At 40.3% G+C, this 14,963-nt stretch overlaps 1 protein-coding gene across 1 annotated transcript in view; it reads left to right on the top strand.

Annotated features, from left to right (window-relative positions):
• Positions 1-14,963, top strand: part of FBN1 (fibrillin 1) — a 236,831-nt gene that overhangs the window by 118,339 nt on the left and 103,529 nt on the right. Inside the window, exons 9-13 of the mRNA XM_015142182.3 lie at positions 1,778-1,903; positions 7,122-7,280; positions 11,521-11,700; positions 12,356-12,496; positions 14,226-14,345. Of these exons, the coding sequence (XP_014997668.1) occupies positions 1,778-1,903; positions 7,122-7,280; positions 11,521-11,700; positions 12,356-12,496; positions 14,226-14,345 (726 nt within the window). The remainder of the gene's footprint in view (positions 1-1,777; positions 1,904-7,121; positions 7,281-11,520; positions 11,701-12,355; positions 12,497-14,225; positions 14,346-14,963) is intronic.

Below are 14,963 nucleotides of genomic sequence, written 5' to 3'. Positions count from 1 at the left end.
ATACCTTCCTCTATCCTTAAATGAAGCTTTGAATCCTGTAGGGTCTTTGACATACTTGCCTTTTGTTTGTGTTAAGCAGAAGTGTGGCTGCCTTGAGATATTACGTGGGTAACCCTAGGCTCTGTCTGCCCTTGGCAGTTTCTCTACCTGGCGCTTTCACAGACTCTAGTGAAATTTGTGTCTGTCAGAATAGAATATGCACCTTTACCGTTACATAATTTTGCAATGACAGTGCTGTTTATGTTAGCATTGACTCTAATATAAGCAGAGAAATATTGTTTGGTTTAGCCTCTAGCCTAGCTTGGAAGAATGGTGATTTTGGTTTTAAAAAGGTTAAACTGCATGTAAACACTGTCATTGCTGCCTTTTTTACTAACAGGGTGAACCTGAGTCAGAAGATACTTGAATCTGGTTCACTTAGAACTCTATTTTGTTTTATAAATGAAGAGAGTACTTAGCCTACAGAATAAATGTTCTTATTGGGGGTCATAAGCCTTTCCCAGTTTTAACAGTGTCAGCCTGGCCATTGTAATACTGCCAGGAGGCCTGGGTCAAATGTCACCTCTCCCAAGGTCAGTGCAGAAAGCTCTACTGGTCTCAGAGAGGAGGCCAGGCAGATTCCCTGTGCCCTGAGTTTACTTCTAGCCTAAGATGGAAGCTCTCATTTTTTTTCTCTTCTTCTGCTGGTGCCGTACCTGTTGACATTTGTCAGTGTGTGGGTCAGGCCATTGAAAATCTCTCCTTGAAGGAAATGGTCAAATTTGTCCTAAGGGAATTTTACTGCTTCCTTGATGGAGACCAGTGGTCTGAGGGCTAACCCCAGCTTTGGCCTCCATAGCATTCAGGATGTTTATTAGAGGATATCCTTGGGATCAACACCTGCAGAAGAGAAGGGGAAGAGGCAAGAGCGTGCAGAGAAGGCAAGCTGGGGTGTAGCCCATCAACAGCCTCCACCAGCCCCAGAAGGAATTGGGGAATTGGAGTGGCCGTCAGTGTTGTCTCCCATTGACACAGGATGCACCAGACTTTGATCCTCCTCCACAATTGCTTATTGGGTGTGGGGTGCCTGGGAAGGGTGTTACCTTGGGCAAGGGGGCTTTCTGCGACTCAGGCTATCTCGGAAGAGGCTGAGAGCCAAAGACCATCTGTTGACAGTATTCCCAGCCTCCTAGGCAGCAAGTCCCTCTTTGAAGGGGACATTGGTTAGAGCACCCACTCCATCACAGTTCATTCACCAACCACAGAAGACCATCATAATGGTAGTTTGGGTGCCACTGAGAACACCAAATTGGCCAAGTTGGGGTCAACACTCAGACCACAAGATCTTCTCTGTAGGATTTCAGTATCTGTGTTGTGGAAAATAGATTGAAAAGCAATGCAATAAGTGATGCGGAATATAAAATAATTAGTCGGGGAGTTTAACTTAATGCAAAACATAGAAACGAAAGGAAAACAAAATTTTAAAATAAATGACATTTGTAACATTAGCATGCTATAGTTACTTGGTGAAACAACAGTACACAGTTTTAGATTTTAAAGGGGGGTGATTTCATTTTGCCCTAGTCTGCTGAATTTGGTAAATCTTTTGGGTAAGTCTGTGTTGAAAGAAGCAGCATCTACCTTTGAATTGACTGTTCTCCATGCAGCTTGTACTTTTTAAAGATGGCTGTTTCCAGGGACATGATTTGTCAAGTATTTACGTCTGAATCCTTGTACTGATGAATGGTTTTATATTGTGTTCTACAGATGCTGAGACTGTTTTTTTTTTATATTCCAGATATTGATGAATGCAGCACCATTCCTGGGATCTGTGATGGGGGCGAATGTACAAACACAGTCAGCAGTTACTTTTGCAAATGTCCTCCTGGTTTTTACACCTCTCCAGATGGTACCAGATGCATAGGTAGGTTTAATGACAAACAGCATGCATGGTTTGTATATGTCACTTCCATAACAAACAACTTTCTAGACAAGCTTGTTAAGGGGCACATATAATTTATCAGTTGAGGTAAAATGTACATTTTTAGAAAAGTGTTTAACAGTTCACTGCCCTCTTAAAAAACAGAGGCACCTTGTGGTCTTTTTTGGAGACGTTTTGCCTCCCATAAAAGAGGGATGATCCGGGAGACCTTACAGATATCTTCAGTCTGTTAATTAATGTTGCAGTCATGCAGCATTTAACCTTGAAGCCATCCCAGGTGTCTCTCTCTTTTTACCCCCACCTTCAGTCATTCCCCGGAATCTATGTTAATTTGGCCTGAAATTTTTTAATAATCTCTTAATTGGTCTCCTTGCTTCTTGGCCTCTCTACAATCCATTTTGTCAGATTTATCTTCCTAAAATAGTGCTTTGGTTAAATAACACTCTAGCTCAAACCCTCAGTAGTTTTCCATTAGGACTTAGAAATCAGTGGTTTTCAGTCTGTCCAGTGGATCCTTCAAGTGTTTCAAAGCTCTCCAGCGCTGCAGGGATTGGGGAGAGCACAGAGAAAAGGGAGAGGGCTGAGTGGAAAGGGCTCTTGTCCCCCCGACACTCCCACACACATTCTAGGCATAGCAATTTCACTTTATCTGCTGTGAGTGTTAGGCTTCCATGTCAGGTATCAATTAAATAAGGGGTTCTATTGTTTAAAAATTAGATTTGGCTGGGCGCAGTGGCTCACACCTGTGATCCCAGCACTTTGGGAGGCCAAGGCGGGCAGATTGCCTGAGGTCAGGAGTTCAAGACCAGGCTGGCCAACATGGTAAAACCCTGTCTCTACTAAAAATACAAAAATTTGCCGGGCGTGGTGGCGGGCGCCTGTAATCCCAGCTACTCGGGAGGCTGAGGCAGGAGAATCTCTTGAAGCCGGGAGGTAGAGGTTGCAGTGAGCTGAGATCACGCCACTGCACTCCAGCCTGGGCGATAGAATGAGACTTTGTCTGGAAAAAAAAAAAATAGAGTTGACAGCTGCTGGATTTAACAATTGTTAAGACTTCTTTCAAAGTTCAGTGTTCTAGATTAAAATTCAAGTTCCAAAGTGCACAGTCTGATATTTAAGGACTACATGAAGACTAAGATATATTTACATATCAGATGGTTCACGTTTTAAAAGTTATTTTCTTTTTATCAAATATATCCATACTAACTTTTTACAAAGGAGGAAGGGAAGGGAACTAAGATCCCTGGATCACGGGGTATGAGGTGTTTTATGTAAATTATCTGACTTAATGTTCATTTCACAGTGGTAGATGGGAAGCAGCTGAGATTGAGAGAGGCTAGATAAATAATGGCCCAATAGTTTAAGTGGGTAGTGAGAGAGGAATCTGGGATTCCATTGTGACCTGAGTGCACAGCCCAGACTTCCCTCATTGCCTCCTACCCCTCAGCTCTGGATGCAGTTCGCTCTTTCCTGCCAGATCCCTAGGCAAGCCCCGTTTCTTCTTTGGAACTCTATTGTGCCCATAATTAGCAACTTGTCATACAAAATGATCCAAGTGACCTTTCTGCCATCCCCAGTGCTCCTATTTCCCTCCATCATAAGCAACAGAGACCCCCAAATTTATCCCTAGTGATGAGAAAATACAAATAGCCCCTAACAGTATAAACAAATCCAAGGCTTGTTCGTAAGACAGTTGTTTGGAATTAGTAGGTCTCACCAATAGAAAACCCACTATGTAGATAGTGGTATGCAGTATCTTCCGTGCACATTTCTTCTAACCGTAAAATTCCAGCGGGTACCTTCTGCCCCCACATTCTGAGACTCTCAGACCTCCCAGCCCCGAGCTCCCTTTGTGTTCTAAGCTCTCTTAGTATTATTTTATTTGTCGTTCTGTGATCTTCCTGTGGCATTTGTAATACTGCCTGGAGGGTTGTCTTTTTATATTGTTGTGTTCTCTCTCTTCGACTCCTAGGAGTCATAAAGATGTCCTTTCCCTAGTTTGAGCCTCACCACTCCTAGCTCCTGGTTGTACACAACCATGTTGATGACAGGTTAGGAGAGGCCTGTTGACAGGCTAGGACGACCTGCAAACACCTATTTAATCCATAATATATTTGCTTTGATATAATGTGATTTCTGGGTCCTGAGAATAAGGGACCAAGTGATTCAAAAGGGGAGAAAAGAGTGAGATTTCCTCCTCCTTGCCAGGTGTCTTGGCCAGGGCAGATTTAAAATGGAAGGTGTTTGTGGTTCCTTATGTGTCCCTTTATGTCCTCCAGATCCTGACATTCTTCTCCCCTTAGCTTGGCTCCTGAAGGTGTTCAGGTTAGTCTACAGCCACCCCTTACCCTCTGTACAAAGCGTAATCTCACCACAGTAGTTCCCCGCAACTTGATGTGGCACTGCTGCCTAACGAAGTGAAAAACTTCAGGCCGAGGTGTCCTGGGGGTCAGCTACTCCATCCAAATGGTTTCTGATTTTCAGTTTTTTACTTCCTTTACTTATTAGCCCGTAGGTTTTCATTAAAATTATAAGTTATATAAATGTGTGTTTTTAACAAAGGTACTTCTTCAGCAAAAAAAAGAAATTAGAAAAATTATTTTTATATGTGCAGGTGCCATCTGTAAATCAGGGACTGCCAGTAACCCAAACTTGATTTGTAATTTTTTTTACCCCCAGCATTCACCATTTTGCTCAAGAGTTTGTGACCCATTGATTTAACATATAAGTCAGCCAGATGGGCAATAACATGGTATCGTAGTTAATTTGCAAAATAATAGACATTTGCCCATTAAGCTTTTGTCATTGGCAACTGTAGGCCCTAGTTTTGCTCTGAAAGATAGCCCATGCTGAAAATTATATGTACAAATTCCATAATTTGGTCAAGTGTTTACACTGGGTTTTGACCACCGAATTCATTTGAAGCTGGGATATAAGCCAGTTTTGAATATCTCTTCCCATTCTCAACAGTCTTTGGTTTCCATGCCCCAAATATTTACTAATTCCCAAGTATATAAAGTATTAGTGGTTTTAAGGCATTGCAAATTAGAATGTAGGAAGTTCAATTTCTCTGCCCTCTTGACAGGGGAGGTGCCACCTGAGGCTTCACAGAGAGCATACTTGTCTATACTCCTTCTCCAGCCGTTTATCCTGGACCGCGCTGGAATAAAACTTGTTCTGCCTCTTTGGTGAAACTATTAGTCTGACCAGAGGTACAGGAACTGGAACCACAAAAAAATTCTGGAAAGCACATTTATACTGGCTAGTGGTTTTAAGTACTTTTCGGAAATAATCTTGTATCCTTTAAAACTGACCCATAATTTTCTTTTATGGTTTGTCTAGGTTTGCTTTAGCCTTCTTCACTTGATGTTAATAATTTAAATGTTTCTAAATTAGCCTTGTTTTTATTTTATTTCATTTTATTAATTTATTGAAACCTCAAGACATGAGGGCTTTGTGTTCTTAAGAATGATGTGGATGATAACAATTGCAGGTATGACCCTCTTTGAGAAAACTTGAAATTTAACATTCAGACTTACAGGAAACCCAGGGATGGATTTTTGGCTATGAAAGATCTTTGCTTTACAAAAGGATTTAACCTTTATATTCCTTTAAATCAGTGGTCCCCAACCTTTTTGGCACAAGGGACTGGTTTCGTGGAAGACAATTTTTCCATGGACTTGGAGGAGAGGATGGTTTCAGGGTTATTCAAGCACATTACATTTATTGTGCACTTTATTTCTATTCTTATTAAATTGTAATATATAATGAAATAAATATACAACTCACCATAATGTAGAATCAAAGGGAGCCCTGAGCTTTGTTTTCCTACAATTAGATGGTCCCATCTGAGGGTGATGGGAGACAGTGACAGATCATCAGGCATTAGATTCTCATTGGGAACACGCAACCTAGAACCCTCACATGCGCAGTTCACAACAGGGTTCACCCTCCTATGAGAATCTAGTGCTGCCACTAGTCTGACAGAGGTGGAGCTCAGGCGGTAATACCAGCAATGGGGAGTAGCTGTACATACAGATGAAGCTTCATTCATTCACCTGCCGCTCACCCCCTGCTGTGCAGCCCAGTTCTTCACACGACACAGAACAGGACTGGGGATTGGGGCCCCTGAGGGTTGGAGACCCCTGCTTTAAATAACAAGCATATTGACAATATTATTTACTATTCAAATTTTAATTTTATATGATCTCTATAGAGATACAGTTTACTTGAAGAGAGGTACACCCTCGGCACATGTCAGGCAGATAAAAGTGTTTTGCACTTTGCTACCTGCCTTCACTGTTTCATGGTAATATCTCAAAGGCGTAGCGAGCCGTTAGGTTTTTCCTGTGTCACAAACTCTTTCGGTAACCCAGAGTTGCACTGCAGTGTGTCGGACATCATGACAGTTAGACATGATGTAACCCAATAAAAGTGATATAGAAATGTGTCTTACCATGTTGCTTTGAGAAGATACTTTCTGCCAAAAACAACAACAAAATCCTTCTAGAGCTATTGTATTCTATAGGACTAAGAACTTGGAATCATGTGCCATTTTGAAGTTATAAATAATTAGTACCTTATAAAATCTGTTAGGGCCCCAAGACAAAAGGAAATCTTGACTAATAAGCATCAGATCTAAATGCAAAGTGGCTCATTCTTTAAAAAACAAACAAACAAACAAACAAACAAAAAACTTATGTCTGACTCTCACAGTTACAGACTGAAAAATAAGAAAGATCTTTTAGAAATATAGACTGAATATTGTTTTAAAATAGATTTACATAACTATTTTCCTAAAATGACTCAAATTAAGTAGTTTGAAACCAAGGAAAACCCAGTCTCTCTTCAGCATAGAGACATATAAAGATGTATATATAATTAACTGTCACTGCTGGTGATTTTCTTAGTCTCTCTTTTCCTATGGTACACATGGTTTTAATCATTCGTTCCCACCTTGGGTATGGACTGTGGGACTTCAGCCATGTGCACCAGCACACAGGGGCAAAAGGTGTGAGACCAGGGATTTCTGACTGAGCGTTGTTCCCGTGCAGCGCTCGCAGCTTCCCTTCCAGGGGGCAGAGGTGTGAATTAATCCTGCCGTAGCCCAAGTGTGAAGTGTGGAGCTGCTGTGGCCGGGGAGTGTTGTTACAAGTCTCATCTCAGTGATGTGTGTGTGTATGTGTTTCTTTGTCCTCAGATGTTCGTCCAGGATACTGTTACACAGCTCTGACAAACGGACGCTGCTCTAACCAGCTGCCACAGTCCATAACCAAAATGCAGTGCTGCTGTGATGCCGGCCGATGCTGGTCTCCAGGGGTCACTGTCGCCCCTGAGATGTGTCCCATCAGAGCAACCGGTAAGAGCCCTGTTATCTGCAGAATATCCTCACAAGCCCAATGACAATGTGCATGATGCAGACATAATGGAAACCTGGGTAAATGAATAGACTCCAGAAAATGTAAGAGATGACATCCAGGGAAATCTCCCCACATAATGCAGAGGGAAAAAACAGAGGTCTGTATGAAGAGTACTGTTTTCAGGTACTGCTTTTGACTTAGCTGGCTTATTACTACTTAACAGAAACCTTTTGGGGAAGTACTTATTCTCATTTTAGTACTTACTGGCTCTCATGTAGTACTCAAAAGCTCAGTAGGGTAAAACTCAGCTCTCAGAATTTTTCAGGTAAGTTGTTCAGGAGACACATTTCCTTTTTCCTAACATTGGACTCTTTCCTTCCTGCAAAGTCCTGCTTATTTTTTTTTTTTCCTTCACAGTATCTCTTTTATCTGTCCATTTTTTTGTTTCCATTAGAAGCATATTTTCTCTAGTCTGGACTGTTCCAGCAGCCTCCTAACTAGTCTCTGAAATCCACCGTTGCCATGCATCTTTCCCAAAGTATGAGTCAGTGAAGTTCAGTTTAAAAAATTGTGTCTAGAGGGAAAAGGGAGACACCTTTTGACTAATTGAGCATATTTCAAAACACCATGTTGTATACAATGAATGCATACAATTTGTATTCGTTAGTTTAAAAATACATAACTAAACAAATATATAAATACAGCACACTTTCGTTAGTCCAGAAAGATGTCCAAAAATATTTCTCCAGGACGAACTCAGGCAATATTTAGTGGCCAATTCACTCCATTTCTTGCAAAGAACATTTGCTACTTAGCGCAGCATTTAGAGTCCCCAAATCTGATCCCAGTTCACCTTTTAATTCTTGTTCTTTATAGTAGTTTAAATTATATGATTGAGTTTTCATTGCACCCAATCTGAGCATTTCTAAATTCAAGTTGACTTTTTTTCTAAAACTTCTAGCCAGTTCAGTCTCTTTCTCCCTACTCCTGCCATCCTTGCCTGTTATATGTCCTCTAGTCTTGTTAAAGATCTACTCAAACATGACCTAATCCATGAATGTCCCCAGGCAGCTGCAGCTGGAAGTGCTCCCTTCTTCCTCGTGCTCCTGTGGTTCTGGCTGGTAGTATGACTATGGCATGAGTCCTATATGTGTGTTCACACATTGCTCTTTTACTGGTTGATCAATCTCATTAGGAAATCTCATTCATTATTGTAGCCTCATATTTCTCATGCTTTTTACACTTCCACAATATTCAGCAAAATCTTGCTATAGGAGGCATTCAAATAGAGCAACTTATTAGGCAACATCTTTCCCAGAAGTTGAGCATATTTCAAAACATCACGTTGTGCACAATGAACATATACAATTTTTACTTGTCAATTAAAAATAATAATACATAAATAAACAAATACATAGATGAACTTTACCTTCTTTAGTCCAGTAGGGAACCATTTAGTGGATCACTGTTTAGAAGCACATGACTTCCTACTAAGACAGGGCCTAGGTACCAGGACAATGGCTTTTAAAATGCATACGTTAACTTAGGAAATCAGCAGCCTTGATGTGGATTCCTTCCTGTGTGAAGGCATTGAATAGAGAAGGGGACTAGAGCAGGTTTAGGTGCCTGCAGGAAGCCCTACTTTGGGACAGTTGGAGAAGAAGACCAGGTTCCTGTGTGTGGCTTTACAGGGAGCTGTTCTCCCAGGTATACCACTGAGAGATGCACAGCCCTGAGAGGCCTTGGGCAAAACAGATGTATAGAGCAAAATAATTTGCAGGTAGGTTTTTGTTTGTCCAAATGTTCCAGTACCAGTGCTAGAGATCTGGGCTCTTACAGAGAGTGACGCAGGAAGGATTTTAGATTGGCCAGCTTTTTACTCTTTAAAAAATAAATCAGCATCATCTTGGGTTCAGTGGAGATAGGAAAGATGGACATCAGCTGAACAAAATTAGCGCCATGTTGCTGATCCTGAATATAAAGGGGCAATGAGAAGATTACTAATCTGTAAAAAATAGGAAGAAATATAGGATTCAGTCTGATGCACTTTCCTAGAGAGGTTAAGATGAATTTAATGGCATTCTTAAAATAAAATACCCACCTAATTAGCACAAAGGCTGATAAGCTATTTCTTTTATATAAATTCAAAAAGTCTTAAAAAGAAAGGCTGAATTGGTACCTACAAATGCTTAGAAGCAAAGTGAGTTCTGTAATATAATTGTCATTCAATTAAATCCAGCACATAGTTAATGAATTCCTGTTATGTGCAATTTGCAGGGCAAGGCTGAGAGTGGGAACTAGTCATGAGTTAGAGATGATCCCTGACTTCAAAGACTACACAGTCTTAGTGATGGGAATTTGGTAAGAGCAGGTTCCCAGGGAATGATGGATATGGCACATACAGATGATCAATCTATAGGAAGAGTCATTGTTGGTTGACAAGCAGGATTGTGACATCCTGAGTCAGGGAAGCATGAACAACATAGAATTCCTTTACAAATACATTCGAGTATGTCAGTATCTCTGTGATTTGAAATTCCAGTTAAATCATAATTAAAATGCTGTAAGAGAATTCTCTGAAAATATAAACTTGACCTGAGCTGGAAATGTCAAATATGAAAGAAGAAACTTTAGAAACGGACCAGAAAGTACCGTTCATAGTAGCTAGGCATGTTTAACCTCATATAAATTGGCAGAATGTCCCATGGGGTTGAAATATGAATGCATTTAAGTAAGACATGTTACTATCTGAAAATAAGTTAAATTGTAGTCTGTAAGGAAAAGAAAAATATTAGTCTAATTTCTATTAATGGCTAAAACTAGCATAGAAGGTATCCATGAGAAAATCGCTGTACAACTGTGAAAATAAAATTACCAACATCCTAGCAAGAGAGGAAAGAAATGAAATGTAAAAGTCACATAGGTTACTTACAGAAGCCAACTGTGATAAAACATGGCTATTTGTAGGCAACATGAAAATGAATAAAATAAATATATCCTTGGAAACCTGAATACTGCTTAAAAACAGCTTTTTGGAAGCCCAGAACAAATGTGTCAAAACCTAAAGATGGTTTATTTGATAAAGACCTGACGCTGTGAAAAATAGTAATCATCCTGAAAATGCAGAATCATAGGGAAGCAGATGATGAAGTCAGGATGTCCTCATTCAGAGGGTCACTATGCAGCATTAATACCAGACCCACCACCCCTTGGTATTTCTCCTTCCCTTATGGACCACTTCTCCATTGATAATGCTTTCTTTTATGAATCAGTATTCTTCAGGGTTCTGTCCTTGTAGTCCCTTCTCTTCCCCTTCCACACCACCCTTACATGAGCTCATCCATCCCCATGGCTTTGAATATCACCTGTCTGTACTGATGACTCTGAAACTCACATCTAGCCTTGATTCCTCTAAGCTTCACACTGTCTTTTACAACTGCGAAGTGATAGCTCCACTTGGAAGTCTGATATCTCAAAACTCTTATGTTCAAAATAGAACTTGGCTTCTACCCACCAAACCTGCTACCACCATGGTTTTTCCCATCCAGGGAAGGGCACCAACATTCACCCAATTGCTCAACCAGAAAACTAGGAGTCATTCTTGACTTCTTGTCTCATGAGCTCTGACACTTATCACTTCACTGAGCACTATACATTTATCTCTAAAATGTGCTTCAGATTTGTCCACTTCTGTCCGATTCAATCACTGCCTCCCCCGTCCAGACATCATCATCTCCCCCTTGGTCTTCTGTGACAGCCTTGCCTCCCTGCAGTAATGTTCTTCATACGTTGTAATTGTAAGCGTGATCTTCTGAAAATGGTCATCTGATCATGTCCCGCCCCTGTTGAAGATATCCAGTGGTTTTACACTGTGCATAAAATAAAATCCAAACTTTTTAATGTATTCTGTGGAGCCCTGTGGGATCCACAGGTGGGACTGGATGGAGAAAGTAATACTTTATGTTTTCCACGAGGTGAATGTTGATACAAATAAAGACTCCGAGGTTTTGGGAGGAATATGGCTTTGGTTTTGAATATTGTTCCAGAGTGGTTGCTGCTGCAGGTATTAAAAATGGAAATCCAGTCAGTTGCTCCTTTTTCTTTTCTCCAATTGACCTGTGAGTTTTGAGGATCAATTTTATTCAAAAATATCTTTAAAAAAATAAGGATGACTTCTGTGGGCCTATGATCATAAGCTACAGCTCAGCTGTTGTGTTTTGTTTCGTTGTGTTTTTCTAGAGGATTTCAACAAGCTGTGCTCTGTTCCTATGGTAATTCCTGGGAGACCAGAATATCCTCCCCCACCCCTTGGCCCCATTCCTCCAGTTCTCCCTGTTCCTCCTGGCTTTCCTCCTGGACCTCAAATTCCGGTCCCTCGACCACCAGTGGAATATCCATATCCATCTCGGGAACCACCAAGTAAGAATTCAAAAATCATCTAGTTATTTTTCTCGCATTGTTCAAGTTAACATTTTTTATTGTTTATTTATGCTGCTTTAGTCATTAAATAAGTTTATAAATTGTTATATTAATTTTTGGTTTACGTATGTTATCTGTATCTATATCATCTATATATCTCAATTTTCCTATTGCATAGAGAAAAACGGGAGGCTTCCTATTCTCCAGAGATTAATGTCCTTTTGTTATTGATGTTTTCAGGCAACTATGGGAGAGTTATGGGCGATAGTTAAATCTGATTCACGGAAAGGGTTAATAGAGAGGATATAAAATTATACTTTAGGTTATAGAGCTTGCAAGGCAGTTTCATAAGTAGTTCAATACCAATCTCTCTATGCCTTTGTTATTTCTGCAAACTAGAGGTTTGAGAGTGAGGTGGTGAAGAGGGCAGGGAAAAGCAGCCTGCAGCTGGGTTGCTAGCTCCCCTATGCACACGTAGTGCAATGTGATCTCTGTTGGCAGGGTGGAAATATGCTCTGTTGTCACTAGACGACCTTTGCCCAAAGAGTGTCCTCTTTCCTTTCTGATTCAACATCTTGTTCATTATTGTCAGATTAAGTACTGATGAAGGGTACCATAGTTAAAATAATTTTATTGGGGCTTAATGTTCTTCTAGGGGTGCTGCCAGTCAACGTCACTGATTACTGCCAGTTGGTCCGCTATCTCTGTCAAAATGGACGCTGCATTCCAACTCCTGGGAGTTACCGGTGTGAGTGCAACAAAGGGTTCCAGCTGGACCTCCGTGGGGAGTGTATTGGTACGTGATCCATCCTAGGTTGGCACCATGGGTCTGTTGCAATTCTGTTCCTTGACTCTACTGGTTTTCGATTGCTGCTGTAACAAATTACCCCAAACTTGGTGGCTTAATACAATACAAGTTTATATTATCTTTCAGCTCTGTAGGTTAGTAGCCCAACACAAGTCTCACTGGGCTAACATCCAGGTGTTTGGAGGGCTGTGTGCCTTTTGGAGGCTCTTGGGAGGAATCCATCTCCTTGCCTTTTGCAGCTACTACCAGCTGCCTATGTCCTTAGCTCATGGCCCCATCCTCCATCTTCAAAGCCAGCAGCGTTGTGTCTTCAAATCTCTTTCTCTCTCTCTCTCTCTGACTCTCTCTTGCAATTCCCTCTTCCACATTTAAGGATATTTGTGACTGCATTTGGCCACCTGTATAATCCAGGAGACCCTCTCCATCTCAAGATCACTGATTACCAACCTTAATTCTATCTACAACTTTAATTCCCCTTTGCTAGCTATATAACATATCCATAGGTTCTGGGAATTAGGGCATGAGCATATTTGGGAGGTCATTATTCTGCCTATTAAAGTTACTTTTAACTTTCATTGTAAAAGGTACTCAATTCGTTTCTGGTAACTCCAATTTAAGACAACCTACCAAAAGCCTAACCATTAAAAGAAAACATTAAAAATATCCCCAAATTATGGAATTTTGCACATTATACTAGTCTAAATGTGTAGCTTACCAACTCTCTTAGACTAATTACTTTAAATGGAAGAAAGAAATTTTAAATTGCTGATGAGGCATTTAAGCTGGTGAAGGGAGAAAATGTAATACAAGAGTAATCAATTTGTTGGATTGGATAAGAATACTCAGTTCCTATCAACTTGTTTTTAAAATAAGCTCACCTCTTAGTTCTGTTATGAATTCTAATTTTATAATTGTAAATTTATGATTGGTCAGAAATGATGAGTTCTTACTTCCCCGAACTATTTAATTTCCTGGTGATGTGAACACCCCTTCTAGAGGTCATCCAGATCTGAGTAGAAGTGGAAACATTTAACTCAGGGTTGGGGAATGTGAGGTCAGATCTGTATCTGCCACTAAGAAGCATGTGGACAACTGGGTTATCTTCGCTAAATTTTAGCTTCCTCCTGTTTACAAGTAGGGTCATATAAACCAGTTTATCTCTAAATGTACTGATAATTCTAAGTGACTGTAAAACTAGTGTGAGCTTGTGTATTGAACACATCTGGGGATGGGGTCGACTCTATGGTGATTGAGAACTGCCCTTTAAACAACAGTTGCTTCATGTTTTGTTCTGACATTTTAGTGGAACTCAGCAGGGAATGCTTGGATATGGTTAGACCTTCTTTTCATTAGAAAAAATAGAGCTTCAAGAGATACTTGGAATCCTATCCACAAGCCACTTCTGAAATGTTAGTCTGTTTGGTTCTCTTCGATCAGACTTAAGGAAGAGAAAATGTTTATTAGATCAGATTGTTGAGTTGCTACTTGTTTGGAATTTTTCTCCGCAAAATGACACATGAAAATAATACACTTTAACTGCTCAACCAGTCTTTGAATGGCTAATGACATATTGTAGTGGAAAGAAAAAAGATCCTTTTATTATGTTATTTATTTCTCAAAAGGAAAATGTTTTATATGTGTAAAAGGAACCAAGAACATCTTAGAATGATGAGGTATTGCTATCTAATTTTGCACTAAAATACATTGTGCTTTGCAGATGTTGATGAATGTGAGAAAAACCCCTGTGCTGGTGGCGAGTGTATCAACAACCAGGGTTCGTACACTTGTCAGTGCCGAGCTGGATATCAGAGCACACTCACACGGACAGAATGCCGAGGTATGGTCCTGGCGTGGAATGTGGGACATATATGCTAACTGGGGGTTGACTTCAGATGAGTTCCATGGAGTTTAAATAACCCATGCCGGAAGAGACTAATAGAGTTCCATGGCTTTTTTGAACTTAGTTCCACCTATTGTCATTCTGAAAGACAGTGTCATAAAATCTGGCAAGCATTGAAGTTATTTTATAAGATGCATCTATGCCTGCAGGAAAAATCTTATTTTCAGTACTGATGTCTCGTCACTATTATTGCCTCTTAAGTTTTCATCTGAGAAGTAGAGAGTGGGATTGTCCTTTGTGACACATCAACTGAGGAAAATTTCAGTTGAAATTATGGGCGATTAATTTCTTCATGGAAAGTTCTAAAAGCTAAGGATGTCGCTCTAAGCCCTTGCTGCTTTTTAGTGTGGTCAGCAGCAGCATCACCTAGAGTTGCTTGGAAAGGCAGGATCTCAGGTTCCACCACAGACATACTGTTGCAGACTTTGTATTTTAACAAGATCCCCCAGCGATCTGTATGTACATTGAAGTTTGAGAAGCACTGCTATAAATGTCCCTCATAAAAAATTTCCCATCAGGTTTATTAACTAATTTATTAAGCCATCCAATATGCCT

The sequence above is a fragment of the Macaca mulatta genome, chromosome 7 (genome assembly GCF_049350105.2).
Source record: "Macaca mulatta isolate MMU2019108-1 chromosome 7, T2T-MMU8v2.0, whole genome shotgun sequence".
In the NCBI taxonomy this organism is placed as follows: Eukaryota; Metazoa; Chordata; class Mammalia; order Primates; family Cercopithecidae; genus Macaca; species Macaca mulatta.
This window is presented reverse-complemented; position numbering and strand designations above follow the sequence as displayed.